This window comes from Lagenorhynchus albirostris, chromosome 7 (genome assembly GCF_949774975.1).
Source record: "Lagenorhynchus albirostris chromosome 7, mLagAlb1.1, whole genome shotgun sequence".
Taxonomy (NCBI): Eukaryota; Metazoa; Chordata; class Mammalia; order Artiodactyla; family Delphinidae; genus Lagenorhynchus; species Lagenorhynchus albirostris.
The window spans coordinates 13,101,377-13,123,286 of record NC_083101.1 but is presented as its reverse complement, the minus strand read 5'-3'; the positions used below and the strand labels follow the sequence as shown (position 1 = coordinate 13,123,286).

Below are 21,910 nucleotides of genomic sequence, written 5' to 3'. Positions count from 1 at the left end.
CCAATCTTCTCATCTGTGAGAAGGGGGAAAGAGTAGAACCCACTTCACAAAGTTTTGAGGCCTAGACTGAAAGCCCAGTGTTTGGGCACCTGCGACAAATGATTCCTCCTCCTCGCCTGCATGTTTGAAGGCAAGATGCTAGTCGATATGGAACGGGAGGGGCCTCTGGAGGGAGCAGGTGGGAGAAGAATCCTGGCTTTGGCTGACCTCACGTGGCTGGGCCCTGGCTGGGCCGCTCTGTGCCATCCTGGGCGAGTCAGGAGCCTCTGCCCGCCGCATCTTCCTCCTCCGTAAGATGAGTCCAGCTGCTGCCTGTCTTGTGGTGTGGTTGTGAGGAGTAATGAGACGCTGCTGTGAAGTGCTGAGTGCTGTGCCGGCCCGTTGTGAGTGCTTAAAAACTCTGCCCTTCCCACCCTTATTCTTGAGATGTAGCCTCGTTGTTTTGGGGTTTTGGGGGTTCTTCAGATGAAATTCGGATTTTTACTGTCGTGCATTTTGTCTAAAATCTTCCCAAGGGCTCTAATCTGATCATGACTTTTGAGGGATTTTTGGGTTTTTGCTGTCTTGTTTCCTGTACAGAAAAAGGGAGGTGTGTCTTTAAGTCCCCAGCAACCCAAGTGGGACACTGGCCCTTTAAAAGCACATTACGGAGAGTTGGAACTTAGCCTTTGTTTGACTAGCTATGATCAGTCCCAGCGGACAGGGCTGGAATGGTATGTCTAGGACCAGAGCAGGGCCGGACTGGCTGGGCCCGGTGGGGGACAGCGGGCAGCGGGGTGGCTGGCCTGGGCCTGGAGAGCCTGGTGGCCGCGCTGAGGGATGGTGAGTGACCTGATGGCCTGAGCGGAGGTTGGGGTGAGGGAGGCCAGGAAAGAAGGCAGGAGGGAGGCTGCCAGTCTCGGCCCCTGACCAGCCTCCTGGGCCCAGGGAGAACTGAGGCGGGTGGGAGCGGCCGGTCAGAGAGGATGCCCAGTTTCGGGAGGGACTCAGTCATTCCCCAGCTATGGTGCCTCTGCCTCTCTGTGGACGTCTACCACCGGCCCAGAATGTGGAAGCAATTAGGATGGCCCGACAAAAAGCGAGAAACCGAGGAGTGGTGTTGCTGTTTTTAGTGTTTGAAAGAGAGGAAACCCAGTGTCAGTGGCTCCTTTCCACGAGCAGGCCTGGTGGTCTCTGTGGCTGCACCGAGAACCGAACGGGGAAATGAGCTTGGCCTTTGCTCCGAGTCGCCGAGCCCGGGGCTGCCCTGGGTGGGGCTGCGCTGGGGTTTGGGGGTCGTGTCATCCCTGCCCCAGCCCCGGGTCTCAACTGGACTCTTCTGTTTCCCTCCTTCTCCCTGCCTCTGTCTGTTCCCTGATCCGTTGGCCTGCAGGCCGGCGGTGTGTCTGAGCCTGGGGTATGTTTTGCTCCAGCTTAAATGTTTGAAACGGTTGTCCGGAGCCAGGCCCCTGTGATGCGACAGTCTCTACTGGGGAAGTACCCCATCACCAGAGAAGTCGGGGGGTTGGCTTGTCACACACTGTCCTGTGGAGGGGTTGTGAGGGGCACATGAGCCGCTGCTGTGAACTGCCAGCCCTGTGCCTGGCTTCTTACAAGTCTCCGTGTCCCTTAGTCCTGCCCACGTTCACTACCACTGCTGGGGTGCTGCCGGTGGATCAGACTCCTACAGCTATGTGTCCTCGCCATTTTCCAGACAGGTGACAAAGGCAGGGCTCAGTGGAGTTCTGGTGACCCACGAGTTTTTTACTTGAAAGTTGGTGCATTTAATCACACAATCTCTGTAGGTTTGGTGAAAGCCTGAGGCGTTGACAGGCAGTGAAAAGAATTTGGAGTTGGAGCCCAGATGCCAGGCCTCCAGCCTGCCCCGTGCCAGTGACCTGTGACCTTGGGCAAGCTGCTGGACCTCCCTCCCTGAGCCTCCACTTCGCAGGGGTGGAGTGCTTAGGGAAACCCTGGAGGAAGGTGTCGGTTCTTTGGGGGGGGGCAGCACGGAGGGGTGGTCTTTGAGCTGGGCATTGAAGGATAAGGCGCACTTGCTGCTGGGCACGTTCTGAGTGTATGTGCACAGCCCAGTGTGGCTGGGTTGGGACGCACCTTGGAGGCTGTATTTAAGGCGTTGCTGGTTGGAATCCTGTGGGCCGGTGGCAAATGACAGGCAGGGCTAGCTCATCCTAGAGTCAGTGGGGGAGGGGGTTGGGGGGGGAAGGGGGTGGGCTCTTGGAGTCGGTGGGGGGGGGCGGGAAGAGGGTGGGCTCTTGGAGTCGGGCACACTCTCTGGCCTTGGGAAGCTCCTCACAGCTTCAGGGCATGTTTCCTTAACTGTAGTTGGGCGGCTGGGCCACATGAGCAACGGAATCCGCTAAATGCGGAGCCAGGGCTTCCCTGGTGGCGCAGTGGTTGAGAGTCCGCCTGCCGATGCAGGGGACATGGGTTCGTGCCCTGGTCCGGGAAGATCCCACATGCCGCGGAGCGGCTGGGCCCGTGAGCCATGGCCGCTGAGCCTGCGCGTCCGGAGCCTGTGCTCCGCAACGGGAGAGGCCACAACAGTGGGAGGCCCGCGTACCGCAAAAAAAAAAAACAAGAAAAACCCGCGGAGCCAGGGCCTGCCTGGTGCACGTGCCAGGTGTGTGGGCTGTCGTGGGTGACGGGAGCTGGAGAGCCACGGATGGGTCACTAGGAGCAGGAGGAACTCGGCAGCCACGCCCTGCTTTTGACCTGCGTTTTTGCCTCTGCTGGCGGCCTGGGAGCCTGTGGCTTATTGTCAGCAACCCCCGCCCCCCCACCCCCACCGCGCCCCCGCCCCCCCCACCCCCACCGCGCCCCCGCCCCCGCTCCTGCTTTTTTGCTGCTGTTGAGCACTCCTGGCTGTCTCCTGTGAGTTTCGGTCTGGGAAGCGGAGCTCTGATGCCCTGCTGGGGCTCCCAGACACCAGGCTTTGGGAGGATGGGGAGCTGGGGTCCCAAGGCCCCCAGGCTTAGCGTTGGCATGCTGGAGGCACTCAGTAACTATATACTGGGGCGCTGGATTAACTCAAACCAGGCGGGGTGGGTGTTCGCATATCAGACCTCCATCAGGCTCTGGGAGGAGGGCAGCGCAGCCCACTTGTCAGGTGAGAAAACTGAGGTGCAGGAGAGACCAACCCGAGGTCTATGCTCCCTTGGCCCATGCCCCTTCCCCTTCGTGTCTTTGCCTCGTCTCCCTGAGGCCACAGAGCCCCCCTGTCCTAAGTGGTGGCGGGACAGGAGATGGGCATTGCTGCTAGAACCTAGGGTGCCCATCTCTCCTCAAATGGGGACGTGGAGGTGCCTACTTAAAGGAGAAGTGCTGCAAGGTGGGAAGGGGCAGAATGCCCAGGGTAAGGCAGGGCTCCCTGCGTGTCAGATTACACCTGTAGCACCAAAGGTGATGTCTTCCCCATTTTACAGATAAGGAAACTGAGACGTGCAGGTTATTTAATTTGACCAAAGTCACAGAACTTTATGTTTACGTGTGTTTGTTTTTAAGGAAGGAGGCCTCACCACATTAGACCAGTCATCAACCAGCATGGTGCCAGGGGCTGGGGCTGTGTTGACACGTGGCTGGTCCTTGGTTGAGGTAGGAAGCTTAATGCCCAGGGATGGGGGAAGGACAGTCCCCAGATCACCTTGTCACCCTAATGTGAACGACTTGCACAGCACCAGAAGACCACCTGGCACGGCACCTGGGTCTGGGATGGAGGGGTAAGAGGGGAGAAGATGACATTCTTTGGAGGGGTCTGCTGAGCCTAGGAGGGCTTCCTGGAGGTGGAGAGCTGGGAGGAATTAGATAAGCAAGAGGGAAGTTGCTTCCTTGGGGACTGGAAGCCTTGGTTTTCAGTTTGTTCTTTGTTTTCATTTCATCATCCTTCCCCACTTGGGTCATGGGTCCCCAGGGCCTGAGGCAGCTGTTGGTATTTATGGTCCTGGGTGGAGGTGGGGGAACGAGTCAGAAGCTAGTCCCACACTCGGCGGGTGATCTGTGGGACCAAGGGGACGCACGGGCCGTGTTCACACATGTGAGGAGGAGACTGGCACAGACTGAGCTCGCAGGGAAGGGACAGCACGGCCGGGGCCTCGGTGGTTCTCCAGAGTCTTCCTAGTGGAGGGGCTGAGTGCCGGGCCGTGGGCCAGATGGGGCTGCTGCTGTGCTCCTGCCTGGGGGTGCTTTACTTGGGGGAGCTGAGGGGACCTTAGGGCTTGGGGTGTCATTCTCCTTCATCTTCCTGAGCGGCCGGGCTGGGCTCGGCGGTTTCTCCTGGGGACCAGGAAGGGACGGAGAGCTGTCCCCGCTCAGCAGCAGCAGGAGCACTTGGCCCTCAACTCGCTTTCGATTTGCCCAAATCTCATCCTATTCAATGAATGTTCCTCAGGTTCTCTTCTTTTAAAATTCAGGGCACTTTACTCTTCTGCTGAGGTTTATGAATGTTTAAAAACTCCTTTGTGGTCCCCAAAGTCATTTGACAAGTCTGACAGCTATTGATTAAAAACCGGAAATTATTCAGGCTGCGGGATAACTTGGGGGAATAGATGGAAAGTTTTTTGTTTCTTCTCTCTCTGTGTGCCCCTTGCCCTCCCCTCTCCCCCCAAAAAAGATATAGGGATGTGGGGAGGTAAATGTGTCCCTGAATGTTCTTTGAAAACTCCCTTAGGCTGCAGAATTATACTGGAAAGGGTGGGATGGGGAACGGTCAGGATGCTGAGGGGCGCCTCTCCAGCTCAGGGGCCAGAAGCAGCCCCCTCATGTCCCTGGCCTCTCCCCACGTCAGCAACAGGCAGCAAGGAGGTTTTGCTGACGGGATTCTGGGTGTATGGTCCCTTATGTTAATGGGGAGTTGACATGTTGGGGGTTCGGTCACAGTCTCTGAAGTAGCTCAGCAGGTGAGAAAGCAGCAGCTGTCGCAGTGTCGATTGTTCAGCATATACGGGGCACCCCTGGAGCCAGGCCTCGGGCTGTGCTGTAGCCGTGGCACGTGAGGAGACATCCCAGCCTCCTGTCTTGGTTGCCGGCATGTGGACTCTCCTTTTCCAACTCAGCCCTGCGGTGTCGGGAAGGCACAGGCTCCCAGGGATAGGGTGAGGCAGGAGACCGGGCACCTCCCAGCCCAGGGCTCAGTGTGAGTGTGCGGATGGGCTCACACTGGTTCTAGTGACTGCTGGGATCTGCCCCTCTGCCTTGGGCTGAGAGAGCCCTGGGCCGAGACGGACCAGGCCTCTAGGCCCTGTCATCCCAGGAAGCCTTCCCAGGCAGGGCGGCCAGCCTCCCTGCCTTTTAAGGACAGGCTCTGTCTCCCCAGGGTCCTGGGAGCCACCAGGCAGCTGCATTCTTCTCCCCTCCCCTGGGACCCCAGTGGGGCCAGGAGTGAGCGCTGGCCTCAGCAGCCGGTTCCCAGGCCAGCAGGGCAAGGCCGGGCCTGGGGAAGAGACGGCTCCGCTGGATGTTCTGGGGGGGCGGGGGGGCTCTCTGCCTTGTTTGTGTCATGCTGCCTGATTCTCAGGAGCTCAGCGCCCTCCCCCTGACTGTGCCCCGGGACCTGGCGTCTTCTGCTGTGGGCACAGCTCCCTGGATCTGCCGGGCTGTGACAGGTGGAAACATGGTTGGCACGTTCTGACCGACTCCAGAGTCCACGGGTTCTGCCAGCCCTCAAGTGGGCACCTCCTCCGTGGAGACCAACCTTGTCCAGGGTTTCTGCCCCGTCCAGGCCTGGTTGTGGCTGTAGGCAGTGGCGTGAGACCACACAGGCGTGCAGGTGAGAGGCCAGGTCTCGGGGTCACAGGCCGAAGGGCTAAAGTGGGCCCTCAGCAGGGTCTCCTGCCCACCCACAGACACCCTCTTTCTTCCTTTCACTTCAAGAAATTAGGGGCTTTTTATTGCATTTTTGTTTTTAGGGGGGGGCTTTTTGGAGGCATCCCAGAGCATTTGGCTAGATGTAGTTTGTTTGCAGATGGGGGAAACTGAGGCCTGGAGAAGGTAAGAGATTTGAGTGGTCAGGGGAAAGGAACAGAGAATGGCCTGCAAAATCCCTGTCTCGTTACCCCAAACATCAGGAGTGTCATCTCCCCTAGAAACGTCAGCCTTGATGCTGGTGTGTAATCCTTAATCGGCCTTGTTCACAGCTGTGTCTGCGCTCCTACAGGGGTGTCTGGCATGAGGCAGTGACTAGAGCAGACAAAAGAGGATGGGGACCGGCATGAGTGACTGGTGTGGTCGCTGGCGTTGACCCCTGTTCCCCCGAGCACCACCTTGCCTTGTCTCAGTTGACGCTCTGAGGAGCCCTGGGAGGAAGGCATGTCAGTTCTCCCTGCTTAGAGATGGGGAAACTGAGTCCTAGAGAGTGGCACGAGTTAAAAGTACTCATGGTTGTGTGTTTTATAGGGAATGGAGACTAGATTTGCTCCTACAGCCGGGCACCCTTGGTGCTAGGGCCTGCTGCCCTCCCGCCCGTTCCCAGCGGCAGGTGTGTGGGCTGCGTGTTTATCCCTGGGGCTTAACTCGCTGCCTGCCTGCCTGTTATGCCAGCAGCCCCCAAGCAGCGCGGGCAACGCCTCCTCGACATGTCTAAAAGAGAGCTCCCAGCTCCTGCTTGCATGCCTCCAGAGACAGAGTGCCCGCTCCTCTAAAACCAAACCAGGCTGGCCCATTTGGGGACAGTGTGACTGAGCTGGAATTGGCCTCTCCTGGTCCCAGCCCTGCCCTCTGGGGGCAGGCACGGCAGCTCCCTCTGCCCCTTGAGGTTTGGAAGGAGATTCTGAGCCTCTTACCTTCCAGGCTATCCAATCCCACTCTCAACTCTCCCCACCCGTAGCTGGGAACATCCTCCCTGTGTCATATAGAGCTTTTTAAGTATCACAAGTTTTATTTTCAGGTCTCCTCCCTCCTTGAAATAATAGGGAATTTGCTAAACTTTTGTGTCACTAACCTTTTAAGAGAAAAAAGGACGGAGTTGAAAAACAGCTCATGGGTTGGCTGGAAGGCTATCAGATAAGGCTGTGGCCCAGGAGCCAGGACAATGTCCCGTTGTTCCTGCCCCCCCCCGCCCTCACAGTGTGCTGCTCTTGGTGCCTGGCTATATCTCCAACAGCGGCTCCGCCCGTGCCTGTGGCGTGCCCACATTTCCCGGGCTCCTGGGCCCTGGGCACGGCTGCCCGACCCCAGCCAGCCCCGCGGCTCTTCCACCCGACCTGGAGCGAAGCGGGTCACGGCAAGCAGGTCAGCTGGCTGTGGCCCTGCGTGGCCGCCTGTGGGCAGAGGGGAAGGCGAGGCTTGGGCGGACAGCGTTAGGCTTGGAGTCTGCTGAACGGGGTTCCAGTCCCCCTTGGCCACTTGCTGCCTGTGCGATCTTGGGCACGACACCTGGCCTTTCTGAGGTGCGGTACCTCAGTCCTGATGGGTTCTCATGAGAACTGGGTAAGGAGACAGGTGGGAAAGTGGTGTGGAGTGGGGCTCAGCCCCCCGGCCCGGGTGTGAGCAGTTGTCTGTCTGGAGAGACCAGGGACAGTGTGATGGTGGCAGCATTCGGACTGGGCTTTGAACGCCGACAGAAAAGGCTGTTGTCGGGCAGAGAGTGGAGGGAAGGGTGGGACGGGTTCAGGAAACAGCCTGGGCAGAGGTCCCCCCAGAGGGAGGGAGTTCCTGCTGGCCTGGGACCCGCTGGCGAGGAGAGTCTAGGTCCTTTGCCAGGGTGTGGTGTGGCAGGGTTGGAGTTTCGGGGAGGGCTCAACCCCAGGGTGAAGCACTGAGACTTGATTCTCCGTAGGCTGTGAGGGGAGCGCCGAGGGCAGGAGTGACATCATGTTGGGCAGAGGGGCCCATCTGGTGGGAGGGCACTGCCCCCCAGGCCCTGGCCAAGACCTCTCAGAGGCAGAGGAGGTCAGGGCAGGCCTCCCTCCCCTGTGGCCTTGGCTCTCCTGTCTGTGACCTGAGAATCGTGGCACCACCCCCCCTCCCAGGAAGTGTGAGGATTCCATGGCATGGAGGACGCAGGTAAAGGCCACCTGGACAGCTGGTCCAGGTCAGGAAGGGGGACTGCAGGGGACATGGGGCCTCTAGTGACTGGGGGGCTGTTGAAGGTCTAGAGCATCAGCTGGGTCTGGGACGGTCTCGGGAGGATGCGGCTGTGGTGGAGGGTGCAGCCACAGAGGGTTGGATGAGCCCCTGACCTTGGGAGACATGGAGGGAGCGCCCCATACCTGGACAGATCAAGAGCAGGGGTGTTTCTTGGAGATTCTGGGCAAGCACCAGGGTGCTGCTCTTGGGAACTGGCCATGAGCAGGCGGCTGCCCCAAAGGCCGGCGCTTTCTCCCACTAACAGCGTCTGAGGGACCAGGGAGGATTGTCCTCATCCCAGCTGACCTCCTCCCCCTCCCCCAGGCTTAGCTGACCTCAGCTCCTGCGGTGTTGGGGCTTTGATCCAGGAACTCTGAATCTTAGCGCTGATCCAGACCCAGCCCTCCCCACGAGGAGACCCCTTCCTGGTAAGGAGACAGCTCTGTGACAGGCCTTCCCAGCACAGCCTAATGAACGTTAGGGTTTGGGGTCGCTCTCTGCCCTGGGAGTCTGAGAAGGCTTCCTGGAAGAAGGGGCTCTGATGCTGGGTATTGAAGGTTGGATAGGACAAGGGGATTTCTAGGTGGAGGGAACTGCCTGTGCCTGGAGACCTGCCTGAGGGAATCATGACCCCTGGGGAAGAGGAGCCCAGGGTGAGGTGGGACAGGCAGATGCACCCCGGCCAGCAGGGCTGCAGCTGAGCCCATGTGGTCTTGATGGGAAACCCCCTCTTCATGACTCCATCGCCTGGGAGAATGCCTCTCCCCGCAGACCCTCTCTCCAGCACTTCCGTGTGTGCGTGTTACCATTTATTGCTATTTGAGACAGAGTCCTTCTTTCTCTTTCAGATGAGGAAAGGGCCCCTGGGGGGGTTGGGGCGCGAACAGGGGTCACTTCAGGAGGAAGCTGAGACCCTGAGCCGGTCACCTGCCGTCCCTGAAGCAGGCCTCGCCGGCGTCCGGTGGGCGTCCTCCTCTCAGCCTTGTGAGGATTCAGCCACGTGCTGTGTGTGCTCTTTCCTGCGTGCACAGCCCAGGGCGAGCCTGGCCCGGGTAAGGAGGGCCAGGCGCGTGGAGCCCACAGCACTGCCGTGAGACCTGATTCTGTGGCCTCTCTGACCCAATGTGGTGTCCCTGGCAGGGTTGTGAGGAGGAGCTCAGACCTGGGCTGTGGGGATAACCTGCGCGAGCAGAGGTCCCCGCGACGGATTTTGTCTTCCTGGGTGCCATCTCGCCAAAGACCGAGGCTCTGGTCCCCAGATGCCGCAGGAGGTCCCCAGCGGGGCCGTCACAGACTGAGCTGAGCACTGGGCGAGGCCACACAGTGGGTGTGTTGGGCCAGCTTCTCTTCCCACCCCAGCCTCGGGGCAGCAGAGGCCCTGCATACGATGGCGATGGCGTCAGAGCACAGACCTCCACACCACAGAGGGCAGCCATGAGCGGGACTCCCAGACGAACCTGTGTCCTCCTTCCAGCAGGGGGCCTCGGGCAGATGCAGGCACTGCTGCTCCCTGAGCCCATCTTACCTTTCTGTGAAATGGGTAGATGAGTGTTCCTGGCAGAGTTGTGTGCAGTTGAAAGTGACCAGCTGGGTGCCCTGGCCAGGTGGAGGTGGGCGCCCACCAAGCTTCCTGGGTAGGGGCACCGTGCCTGCTCGCCGCCCTCTTGGAGCATGGCCTGGGACGGGCTTCTGGCCCAGCCTGGGAAGGCAGGAGCTGGAGGTGAGAAAGGAAGTGCCCAACGATGCTGGCTGCAGCAGAGGCGGGCCGGGTCGAGGCCTGCCGTGGGTGATTGATGGGGCAGGAGTCCCTGCGGTGGAGTTTTAGGGGGTGCTGTGCTGTGGGCCTGCGACAGGGCTGGCTGACTTCCTGGAGGAGGTGGATCTTAGGCTGTGAGGTGGGCCTGCTGGGTCCAGTGACCAAGTGACCATTTTCCCTCCCTGAGCCCGTCATCTATCTTATCAGTCACTGCCACAGGAGCAGTCCCCTCTGCCAGGAGGTCCCACCCTGCAGGGTCACAGCAGACCCGCTCCCCTCTGGGCCCAGAGCTGCACGTCAGGGCCTGATGAATAGGTGCCCCTTTCTCTCCCCCACGAGCCTTGTGGGGAGCTGGGGGCAGGTGGACTCCAGGCTGAGCGAGAAGGATATGCGTCTGCCTGTGAGTCAGAGAGCAGAGGCCCACTAGCCCTGCCCCATCATAGGGCAGTGGTCAGAGCCTGGCCCTCAACTCCACTCCCAGAAGCACCTGGGAGATCTAGGAGTAGCCACTGGGCCTCCCTGGACACCCCCCCCCCGCCCCCCCGCAGTGAGCTTGGGCTGCAGGGGTGGGTGCGGCCCCTGCTTCAGGTCCTCCCACTTAGAGAATCCCTGGGGAGGTGGGGAGGGTCAGGGCTGCCCAGCTGCGGCCAGAACGCCTTAGCCATGAGCTTCCCGTAGTCCTCCGTTCTGTCAGGAACCTTCCCAGTGAGGCCTGGGCCAGTTGGGGCCTGCTTGTGGGCAGGATGGTGGGGAAGGAAGAGGAGGGTTCTGCAGCCACAGGTTCCGGGCTTTGGCTGCTGTGGGGTCTGGCCTGGGCCCGCTGGGCTCCTGGGCTGTGGAGCGGAGGCCCCTCTCCCTGGGCAGGCCCTGTCTGCTGAGTGTGCCTCTCTCTCCCCTCCCCAGCCGGCTCGTTCAGGTGCCCCAGGCAGGAGGCGGTGCCGCAGCCTGCCAGCTCCTCCCTATGTAGAATACTTCCTGGGTGCCCGCTCCACCCGCCCCAGCTCCCAGCATCTTACCTGGCAGGGCTTTCCGGGCTGGGCCAGAAAGCAGCCTGATCTTGATCGGTGGGCTGGGTTTTCAGCCCTGGACAGCGGGCCTGGGGGCTCTGGGTCTCAGCCCTTCCGAGGTGGGTGATTTCCCCGGCAACTGAGGCAGGGCATCCCTTGCACTGAGGTATGGAGGGAGGCCCAGGGTGGAATCTCAACAGAGTGGATGGCAGACCCAGCCACCACATTGGTCAGTGCCGTGATAGGAAGGAGGCTGGGCCGTCCAAGCAGGACGTGGAGGGTTTGTCGCCGGGAGAAGCCTGTCAGCACCTGGCGTGACAGCCGTGCGTGTGTGCGGTGTGGTCTCCCAGAGGGTGCTGGAGGAGCAGAGGCGCCACAGCTGTGCATGCCAGTGGCCTCGGGCCTCGGTGCGTCCTGGGGAGGTTTGGCTGGGTTCTAACCTGACTAGCCTGCCTCACAGCTTCCCTCTGCTCCGCTCCCCTGGGAGCGCTCAGGAGTCCTGCCTGAGGGCATTGACTCGGCTCCAGGGATCTGAGCCCTGCTCTGCGCCAGCTTCATGCTGGGCATGGGGGAGCAGCTGGGGGAGCCCAGCTGGGTCTCTTGGGTTGGGCTGTGAGGTCCCCAAGAGCTGGGGTCCCAGTTCCAGCCCTGATTGCCATGCAGTGCCTAGCACAGGACAGCGTGTCAGGGAGGGCTGTTGCCATGGAGAAGTATAGGGGCTAGAGGGTGGCCTCTGTCAGCCTGTGAAGCCCTCTGGGCAGGGTCTGTTCGGCTCATCTCTGGATTCCTGGGTCCACACATGGTGGACCTCAGGCCCTCTTACCACAGGTGGTTATGGAAATGGGTTACGGGGTGTATGTGCCCTACAGGGAGGTCTGTGGTGGTCCTGCCAGGCCTCACTGACCTGAGAGAGGGTCTTTGGCGAGACAGGGAGAGATGATGGCCTGAGCCTTGGACCCGGAGGCCAGGAGCTGAAAGGCAGAGGGTGTTGGGGGAAGGAGGTCTGGGTGAGCTAAGGCCAGGGTTTGGACTGTGGACGTGAGTAGGGGCGAGGCCTGCCCAGCCTCTCCCGGGGTGGTCTTTGCAAGCCTGGCTGGTCCTCTGGCTTTTCCTGTGCCCCGGCTGTGGGAGGAGGCCCAGTGGGGCACTGCTGTGTGTCCTGTTGACTCTGGAAAGGGACGTTTGCCTTTCTGAGGTGGACTCTATCGAGCACCGGAGCAGATGCCGTCTAAGGCGCTTTCCACGTGAAGTGCCGAGGAAACTGAGGCTCAGAGAGGGGAAGTGACTTGTCTAGGGCCACGTGGTAGGTGAGCAGCGGGCCCAGGTCCAAGACCAGGTCTGTCAGAGCCAGTCCTGGTCCAGGTTCCATTTGGGCATCAGGTGGAGTGAACTACCTGTGCTCTTTGTGCCTGTACTGGACCCACTGACCCTGGCCTGACCCCCGAACCCCAGCCTGTGGACCCTGTCTGAGTCTCAGCTCTTGGGCACCGTGCAGAGATGGCTGCATCCCTTCTGTTTTGAGCCTCACGGTCTGTTAAGAAAGGAGCAGCAGAGTTCCGGTGCTCCTGCATTGCCTGGGGCCAGTGGGCGGAGTGGGATGGTGTACGAGAAAGGGTTCTGTCGGCAGTGATGTCCTGGACAAATGTTGGAACAGGGCAACTGCTTCTGTTTTGGATGGGGACTGGAGCAGAGGGGAGGGGATGGGATGGGGAAGGCACCAGACCCCCAGAAGGCTGCCTGGGTCGGGTCCGCTCTTCTCTGTGGGTCTCGGGCTGCTGAGAAGCCAGGTCCAGCCCTACCCTGCACCCAGTGCCAACTTTCAACTCCTTACCTCCCCGCCGGCCCCTCTGGCCACCCCCCCACCACCACCACTTAGGGGCTGAGCCCTTTACCCAGAGTCCTGCCTTGGGGCAAAGGGACTGGCTGGTCTCTCTGACTCCAGCACCATGATGTCGCCTCCCCCCAACTCTGCCTTACGACAGAAAGGACCGTGGGAGTTGAGGGGAGTGATTGCCTCCAAATGGGGGGTTCTGGGCAGGCTTCCTGGAGGAGAAGGGAAGGGAGGGGACAGGGCAGGCCTGACCTGACGCACCCTGCTGCCCTCCCCCCAGGTCCCATCTGATGCCGAGGCTGAAGGAGTCTCGCTCGCACGAGTCCTTGCTCAGCCCCAGCAGCGCGGTGGAGGCGCTGGACCTCAGCATGGAGGAGGAGGTGGTCATCAAGCCAGTGCACAGCAGCATCCTGGGCCAGGACTACTGCTTCGAGGTGGGTCCTGCCGCAGGGGCGGGGCGGGTACTGGTGTCCTCTTCCCGCGAGGCCAGGTCTCCTCCAGACGCCCGCCTGGAGTGCTGCGTGGCCTCTGCAGGGGCCAGGCTCTTTGGGACAGCGGCCAGAATCTGTCATAGCTTTTGCCTCCCAAGAGACCAAGTGGAGCTGGGAGACGGGGGCTTCATTCCTGCTCTGTGGCCTCCTTGGAGACAGACCAGCACTGTCCCCCATGCTGGGAAGTGCAAGAGGTCCAAGTGGGTGGAAGCGAGTTCAAGGCGTATGTGGAATGGCTCAAGCCCCAGAGCTGGTCTCGAGGCCTGCTCACCCCTCCTGCAAAACCACTCCAGTGCATTGTAGGGCAGTGGGGAGTGTCCCCTTTTCTGGCCCTGTCCCTGCCTCTGCGTGGTGAAAGCCAGAATCTTTCCTGCCCCGGCGTTCTGTGACCCAAGGTTTGAGAGCAGAGGGTCAGCCACCCGACCTGACAGGGCTGTTACCGAGGATCACCTGTCCAGTGCTTCCCTGTAGATGGGGAATCTGAGGCCCAGTGAAGGCAAGACGATGTCAAAGGTCAGCCTACAAGCCTGAGGCCAAGCCAGAGCCAGGGTAACTAATGTCGCAGGTGTTGCTGGGAGTTCCTAATTGCTTCTCTAATTATTCATGTTCTCTTCCCACCTCTGTTTCTGGGAAGCTTCCCACCCCCAACAGTCTTGCATAATTAGGAGAGCTTTCTGACAGAGGCACGACCCTGGGAATAATAGGGCAACCTCCCGGCACCCCCAGCTCCAGGGGAAGAGGAGGGTGGTGCCTGGCATCTGCCCTAGCCCTGTGCCCACTGGGTGCCGTTTCTGGTTCAGGACTCCTGGCCCAGCTGGGCTCCTTCTGGCCTCCGACTTCTCTGCCTGGGGCGGGCTGAAGATGGTGCCTGCCCACTGGTCCACAGCAGGGGGTGCTGTGGCTTCTGAGGCCCGTGAATGGCTGGATAAGGCGTCTGGTTCCCTGGTAGAGACCTCGGCGTGCTGGGGACAGCAGGAACAGGGCAGGAACAGCTAGGGCTGGGCTTGTTCACCCGGAGGAGACCAGAAGATGGGCAAGTCAGACAGGGAGGGGAGGGTAAGGGTTCCAGGCAGGACCCCAGGGCCCAGCACACCCAGACAGCCCAGTTCTCAGTGCTCTAGTCTGGCCCCAAGTAGGTTAGCCTTCTGTGACCGCCATTGCTGTCGCTGTCACTTGGCAAGAGAAGCGTCATCGGCAGGTGTCCGCTGAGGACCAAGGTGACCCTCGTGCCAACCCGTGGTTGTCTGCTAGGTGCCTGTGGCTCCACCGCTAGAGGGAGACTTGGGTGAAGCCTTGCTCTCTGACTCACGCGGGGGCCCGTGCCCTCTGCCTCCCACCATCTCCAGGAGAACGAGGTTGGACTCAGAAAGATGCTTTCCTGTGGTCAGAGGGCACTGAGGCAGGGGTGAGGAGCCAGGACCAGGCACCAGCTGGCACGGGGCTGGGCCACCCTCCTGGCACTGTCTTGCTCTGGGACCACAGGTCTCGGTGCACCACCCGCAAATGTGAAATATGGGGGTCGTTGTTCTGCGTCCTGCCTGGGGCTGAGGTGCGGTCAGACCTGGCAGCCGAAACTCCCCCAAGTCCTGGAGGTCCTCCATCACGCCGCCTTGCTGCCTTCCCCTCCCCGTGACGCTGTCCTGCCCGTCCCCCGCAGGTGACGACGTCGTCGGGAAGCAAGTGCTTCTCCTGCCGGTCAGCAGCCGAGCGGGATAAGTGGATGGAGAACCTGCGGCGAGCGGTGCATCCCAACAAGGTGGGCCTGTGTCCGCTGTCCCCAGAGCATGGGGGGTGGAGGCTAGACTCAGAGCAGAGCACAGACGCCGACGTGAGGGAGAAGACGGAGGGGTCTCTGGTGTGGCCTGGGCTTGGGGGTGCAGGCAGCCTGCGTGTAGGCAGGACCCGAGTGGGCCGTAGTGCTGGGCTCTGAAAGAGGCTGACCCGTGCTGGGGGCCTCAGCCTTCGAAGCTGCACACTCTAGACGCTGGGCCAGAGAACTGAGCACTGGGGTTTTGGGTGCTGGTGTCCATCTGCCTGGAGCTCTTGACCCTCTCCCCCACCCCGGCTGAATCCTGCTCATCCCTTCGAGTCCAGCTTCGCTTTCTGTTCCCTCCTCCAGGCGAGCGCCGCCGGCCCAGGCTGGTGCCCTTCTGTGTTCCTGCTGCCCCCAGGCTTCTCCCAGAAGGTTCCTGGGACCCCGACTGTCATCACTTGCTTCTGTGTCTGCCTCCCTGGCCAGCTTGGCCTGGGCTGAGTCCTGGTCGCCATGACATTACTAAGGAAGGGCCTTAGTGATGGTCTTACCTCTAAGTGACTTTGCAGACCAGCAAACTACAGGGGAGCCAATAAGCGGCTGCCGTGTACCAGGCATTGTGCTAGCCTCTTACTTGCTCCGTACTCGGTTTTAATTCCGAAGGGAATAAAAAAAGGGAGTTGAGGCTTAGATGGTCACTTGCCCACGGTCAGTGAGCTAGGGCGAGGTAGAGCAGAGATCCAGCCCCATAGCCCCACAGCCGTCAGACTCCAGAGCTGTCCCTCGCCCGGGGCCCGGTTCCTCCAGGCTCCAAGAGCTCTTCCCCGCTACGGGCTGGGCGATGGGCAGGCGGCTGGGCCCCCAGTCACCGCGGCCCCCCTGTGCGTGTGTGCAGGACAACAGCCGGCGCGTGGAGCACATCCTGAAGCTGTGGGTGATCGAGGCCAAGGACCTGCCTGCCAAGAAGAAGTACCTGTGCGAGCTCTGCCTGGACGACGTGCTGTACGCACGCACCACGGGCAAGCTCAAGACTGACAACGTCTTTTGGGGCGAGCACTTCGAGTTCCACAACCTGCCGCCCCTGCGCACCGTCACCGTCCACCTGTACCGCGAGACAGACAAGAAGAAGAAGAAGGAACGCAACAGCTACCTGGGCCTGGTGAGCCTGCCCGCCGCCTCCGTGGCCGGGCGGCAGTTCGTGGAGAAGTGGTACCCGGTGGTGACGCCCAACCCCAAGAGCGGCAAGGGCCCTGGGCCCATGATCCGCATCAAGGCACGCTACCAGACCATCACCATCCTGCCCATGGAGATGTACAAGGAGTTTGCCGAGCACATCACCAACCACTACCTGGGACTCTGCGCCGCCCTCGAGCCCATCCTCAGTGCCAAGACCAAGGAGGAGATGGCATCGGCCCTGGTGCACATCCTGCAGAGCACGGGCAAGGTGAAGGTAGGTGTGTGGGCCTCAGGCGGGACCCCACCTCATGTCGCCCCGTGGGAGGCTGGGTGACGTGCTGGATTACCTACCGGTCCCCATGTCCACGTCATGGATTTCAGCTCTGGTGGAGGCACTGGTCACAGCCAGGTGAGTTTCTGAAAGCCAAGAGACGCATCGTGGAGGGTGGGGACTTGGTGCTCCTTCGCCGTGGTTGGAGCTGATCACAGAGGCGGGGATGGAGCCCCTGGACCGGAGCACATCTTGCAGTGAGGAAATGGGTTTAGGGACTTCACCCACTGCCCCAGAGGGCTGGCCCCTCCCTGAGGCTCGAGGCGAGCAGGCCACGAGGCCCACCTCTGCCGGCACACAGGTCCCAGCGACCCAGACACACACGTCCAGTGAGGTGTTGAGTTTGGGACACATCCCAACAGGTGACCGCCAGGGTGCAGGCCACTGTCCGAGCCCCAGACTCCCCCCTCACTCCCAATTCACACACGTGGGACACAGTCACTATTGCAGCCCTCTGTTTGACGGGCAGCCTGCCACAGCTACAGCCGTCCCCAGCTCCAGAGTCTCCAGGAGCAGAGCTCATCTAAAGCCCTCCAGGGCCGGGGTGGGGGCCCCTCTCGAGGCCTTTCACCTGCCTCCCCCTGCCAGACCACACCTCAGCCCCACCCACCTGGCTTCGGAGACAGGTAGGCTCCTTCTGGAAGGCTCCACACGCCTACCTGCCCATCGCAGTGGAGTGTGGTTCTGTGGGCCTCGAGGGCACACCTCCTCCCCTCCACCCTGCCCCCTCCCTTGGATGCAGTGGAGAAGGGCTGTCCACACTGCAGAGGCCGTGTGTGCTGGCCCCGGGAGCTGGGCCTCTGCCCTCTGGACGTGGTGTGGTTTGCGGCCTGTGGTGGGGGTGAGGGACTGCCCTGGTCAAGGTCCTGAGCCCTCAGCCTGGGCTTGGGGAAGACACGGGCGGGGCCGGGCCTCAGGTCCGCAGGCAGAGCCCAGGGCACGTGCTCCATCGGGGCCCTTATCCTCTATCTGTTCCCGGAAGGCCCTGGCCTCCTTCGGGCCCTTCAGAGCCCCTGCCTGTTGGGCTCATTGTGTGGGACCAACGCAGGAACAGGGAGGGGCGCTTTCCTGGCATGGGCCCCGTGGGGTCCGGCACTCGGTTCCTCCGCGTTGTTGGACCACCTTCCCCTGTCCCCAGCCTCCGACCTGCCTGGGCAAGGCTGCATGTGGGACTGTCTCTTAATTTCTTGCTTAGCAGTGGAAAGGGGGCTAGAAACTAAGTGAATGGAAGCCGTGCCTCCGCAGGGAGTTCCAGGGAGGCAGCAGGGCTGGAGCAGCGTTCTCTCTGTCTCTGTGTCTGTTCTTCCAGTACGTGGCCCCCGAGGGCTGGGCTGGCCTGGGAGTCTGACTCCGGTCTGAAGGGACCTTCAGCTCTCATACTCACAGCTGAGACAGAAGAATCAGGGTGCTTATTGTGGAAGGAGGTGGAAGCCAGGGCTGCAGCCTCCCAGTGGGCCCTTAGGTGGGGAGAGCAGTGGATGGAAGGATAGGAAGTAACTCGGGCTGCTGGCGTGACGTTTGTCCGAACTCTGACCACTTGGGCACTGACGGGTGCAATGCCTCTCGAGAGCACGTGACGAGGGCCCTGCAGTCCCGGGGGAGGGCTGTGTGAGGGAGCACCTGGCACGTTCTCCTTGCCGTCCCCCCTCCCCTCAGTGCGAGGGGAGGAACGGGGCCTGGAAACAAGAGACTCGGGCCCAGTGTGGCCCAGGTAGCTGTGTGGCCTTGGACAGGTCCCTGTCCTGTTCTGTGCCTCTTCCCCCTCGTTGGGTCCTAGCTCTAAGCAGAGCCCCTCCTCTTCCCCACCTGGGCCTCGCGCCTGCTCTAGGAGTTCAGGAAGCCCTGTGGGCAAGAGCAGAGCAGTACACGCAGTACTTACCTCTGCTGTCGTGTGTTCAGAGAGGGGGCCCTGGAGGTCACCTGTGGTCAGGAAGGGGTCCTCAGGCTGTGTGGTCCCCGGAGAGGCCAACTGCCACTTCCCCCCAGCCCCTCCTGTCTCTCCATTGGCCAGCCAGCCAGGTCTCCGGGACCCAGAGTTCGGTTCTGTATTTCAAGGGCCACTTGTGATTCCAGAGGGGCCCAGAGTTGTGCCCATCGGAGTGAGGAATTTCCAGAGCTCCAGAAGCCCTGGCCCGCACTGGCCAGTGCAGCCTCTGTGCAGGGCGGCCCCTGGCCCGACTGTCACCCTCCTCCGGGTCTCCGACTTCCTGCCTCCTGCCTGTCCTCCCCCCCATCCCCCAAGTCACAAGGCTGGCCGTGGGCGTGAGGAGGCAGGCTCCAGGGAGGAGTTTCCACCTGGGTGATGCAGCAGGTTCATCGTGCAGCCTCCCTGCAGTCAGGAGGGAAGGCGTGGGCTCAGGCTCCCTCCTGGGGTCTGCCCGTGAAGCCGCGCCTGGGGCTGAGAGGCTGGTGGGCCGCCTTCCCGCCCAGGCCGAGGTCGGTGCTCTCTCCATCTGAGCACTGGCTCGCTGCCTTCCAGGGCAGCCGGACTGCCTCTGCCTCTCTCTCGTCCTTGCCTGTGAGGCTGCACAGGACGAGCCCATGTCTGGTGTGGGAGACCCCGTCAGAGTAATGGGGGGACAGTGGCAGCTGCTTGTGCGAGGGGCAGAGGGCAGCCCATCTGTCCTCTTCGACACTGATGGCACTGGGTGGGGGAGTTCTGCTCCCGTCACCCCACCAGGCCTGGGCAGGGCTGAGCAGAGATTTGAGTTCCGCGGGTCCGGCTGTGATACGGGGGCCCATGGCTCCATGCAGCATGCTCTTGCATCCCTGATCCGGTACCCAGCTCTGATGTGGCCATGGCTAGACGTCCCCCCTCATCAGGCTGCCCTGCCCTCACTCCCAGGCAACCCCCACCAGCGGGTACCAGTAGCTTGGCAATGGGGCAGCCTCGAGGAGCAGGGTCTCCTGGCCAGGGTGTGGGTCTGGAACCCTAGGGTCCTACCTGCCACGTCTGCTCAGGTCCACTCTCCTCACCTGGCTCCACAGGACTTCCTGACAGACCTGATGATGTCGGAGGTGGACCGCTGTGGAGACGAGCACCTCATCTTCCGGGAGAACACGCTGGCCACCAAGGCCATCGAGGAGTACCTCAAGCTGGTGGGCCAGAAGTACCTGCAGGACGCACTGGGTAGGGCGTGTGGGCCGGCCGGGGGCAGAGGGCAGAGGCGGGGCAAGCTCGCCAGGTCCTCACTGCCCCCTCCTGCCCTCTGGCCGCAGGGGAGTTCATCAAAGCGCTGTATGAATCGGATGAGAACTGTGAAGTGGACCCGAGTAAGTGCTCAGCCGCTGACCTCCCCGAGCACCAGGGCAACCTCAAGATGTGCTGCGAGCTGGCCTTCTGCAAGATCATCAACTCCTACTGGTCAGTGCTGCCTCCGCGCCCTTCTCGGCCTCAGCTGCCCAGGGCCCCCCACCCCTGCGTCTCCCCTGTCCTTCTGGGTCCTTCTGTGCAGGTGCCTATGGAGTGCTGGGCTTTGTTCCCTCCGGACAGCTCTGTGAGGGGCTCTCCTCCATCATCCCCGACTCACAAACGGGAGAGCTGAGGTTTAATAAGGAGAGGAGAGGGGATACGCCCGCACCTCACACGGCTTCAGAGTGGGGCTCTGGGATTGGAAGCCACCCTCTGCCTGACCCCGCTGAGTCTCGCTGGGCTGCCAGGCCCCCGTCCTGGTCCTTTCTGGGCTGTCAGACGTAAGCAGTGTTCCAGAGCATACATGCAGGACGTGGTTTGTGCAGTGGTGAGGACCGGACCTGGCAGCCCATCGCACATGCTTAACAGCGGGCACCAGCTGGTGCTGTTGTAGGTGCTGGGGCTGCCCAGGGAGCCAGACTGACAAGGCCCTGCTCGGGCACCCGCCTGGGGTGGGTGGATGGCTTCACCTGGGACTCCTCACCTGTCCGTAGGAGCTGGTGCTCACTTCACAGGCTGTGATCAGGCCCAGCAGGGGCCTGTGTGGGTGCCTGGACACCAGGTGTGGGCCTCCTGCTGGGGCTGTAGAGGACAAAGGAGGTGGATTGGGCCTTAACTGGGACAGAGGTCCGCGGGCTCCTGGCAGCCCCAGAAAGGAGCAGAGGTGTGCTGAGCCGGCCGCTCATACAGGACCGCGGTCAGGGCCAGAATCAGTCCCGGGGCCGCTGAGGAGTGCTAGCCTAGCTCCAAGGCTAGCGTCCCAGGCATGGATGTCTGGTGGCGGCTGACCTGGTGGCGGCTGACCTGGTGCCGAGTACAGCCTCGTCACTGTCCAGGGGACCGTGCCGCCAGCCCCAAGCAGTGGGTATGTTTTCACACTGGAGGAGCTGCCAAGGTTTCCTCCTCGGTCACTGCTGCAGCTCAGGACCTGCATCCCGTCCCCATCCAGGTCGCTCTCCTGACCCCGTTCCCACCCCCTGACCCCCAGCCATACCTCCCTCCTTTCTTTGATCATGTTCTTTCCCGGCCTGGCCTGTATCTGGCTCCCCTCTGCAGCCCTCCTTCAGGTCACCGCATATGGTCGGCTCCCCTCTCCTGGGCACCCTCGCTCACAGCCCCGCTCCCATCAGAGTGCCTGATTGTGCCTGGGTCCAAGTCCGTTTCCTGCACACACCCTGAGCGCCCTGGGGGCAGGCAGATTCACCAGCTCGGGCCTGGGCATACAGGAGGGCCCGGGAATGTTTTGCTGCTCCCGAAGGACAGGCAGAGGCGGGCCTGCTAGGTGAGCGACAGCTTTGGATCTGGGCAGAGGGAGTGGCCAGAGCCAGTGGGGTGGGCGCCTCCGGCCCAGGGCCCTCTGGCCCAGGGCTACACAGGGTGCTCACCTGGGGCCAGCCTGGCCTCTTGGGCTGAGCTGAAAATGAACCCTGGCACCAGGGGAAGAGGGGCAGCCAGAGAGCCTGAGCTCTGGAACACACTTCCCACCCTTGGGCTAGGCTGTGTTTTCACCCTCTGCCCGCCTGTTCCCAGGGCGGACCGGGTGTGGGACACAGGGAAACATAACCAGAGACAATGATTTTCTGTTTCCTCTTTCTGGCGTTTGTAGAGGCCCAGAGGCACCTCTCCATTCTGAACAAGGCTGTTGATAGACGTTATCACTCAGCGCCTGCCCCCTGCCCAGTCCTGTGCCTGGTACTTCAGAGGCCAGGACTAAAGGTCACCTGCCCTCACTTCCTCTCTAGCCACGTCCTTGTTGGTTCAGCCACATTCACTGCCAGAGTCTGCCGGGCTGGGTGCTGGGCTTGTTGGGCAGAAGCTTTTCAAGCTGATCAAAGCCTCTTAAAGTCTTGGGGGGGTCCCAGCCTTAAGATGGCTCTGAGCTCGGCAGGGCAGGCCTTGTTCTTAGTGTGAGAGTGAGGACACCGAAGCCCAGGGAGGGCCAGGCCCTGGGTCAGAGCACCCTGAGCTAGTGACAGAGCCAGGTGGACTCTGGCTTCAGGGAATGCCCATCTTCTAGGGTGAAAAGATAGGAAGGCCACTTAAAGCTTGACCTGCTGGGGCCTCCCTGTGGCGGTGGGGGGGGGGACGCCCA

The 21,910-nt window shown here is 61.5% G+C and overlaps 1 protein-coding gene across 17 annotated transcripts in view; it reads left to right on the top strand.

The window, feature by feature from the left end:
- DAB2IP (DAB2 interacting protein) overlaps nucleotides 1-21,910 on the top strand; it is a 194,977-nt gene that overhangs the window by 153,692 nt on the left and 19,375 nt on the right. For 12 of the 17 annotated variants that reach the window (XM_060154439.1, XM_060154435.1, XM_060154445.1 and 9 more), the window contains 5 exons: nucleotides 12,936-13,089; nucleotides 14,804-14,902; nucleotides 15,795-16,349; nucleotides 19,395-19,536; nucleotides 19,626-19,770. In XM_060154439.1, coding sequence (XP_060010422.1) covers nucleotides 12,936-13,089; nucleotides 14,804-14,902; nucleotides 15,795-16,349; nucleotides 19,395-19,536; nucleotides 19,626-19,770 — 1,095 coding nt within the window. Of the gene's footprint in view, nucleotides 1-681; nucleotides 823-7,075; nucleotides 7,225-7,781; nucleotides 7,999-10,813; nucleotides 10,944-12,935; nucleotides 13,090-14,803; nucleotides 14,903-15,794; nucleotides 16,350-19,394; nucleotides 19,537-19,625; nucleotides 19,771-21,910 lie in introns of those variants that run through there. The other 5 variants (XM_060154446.1, XM_060154443.1, XM_060154451.1 and 2 more) reach the window with 5 other exon arrangements.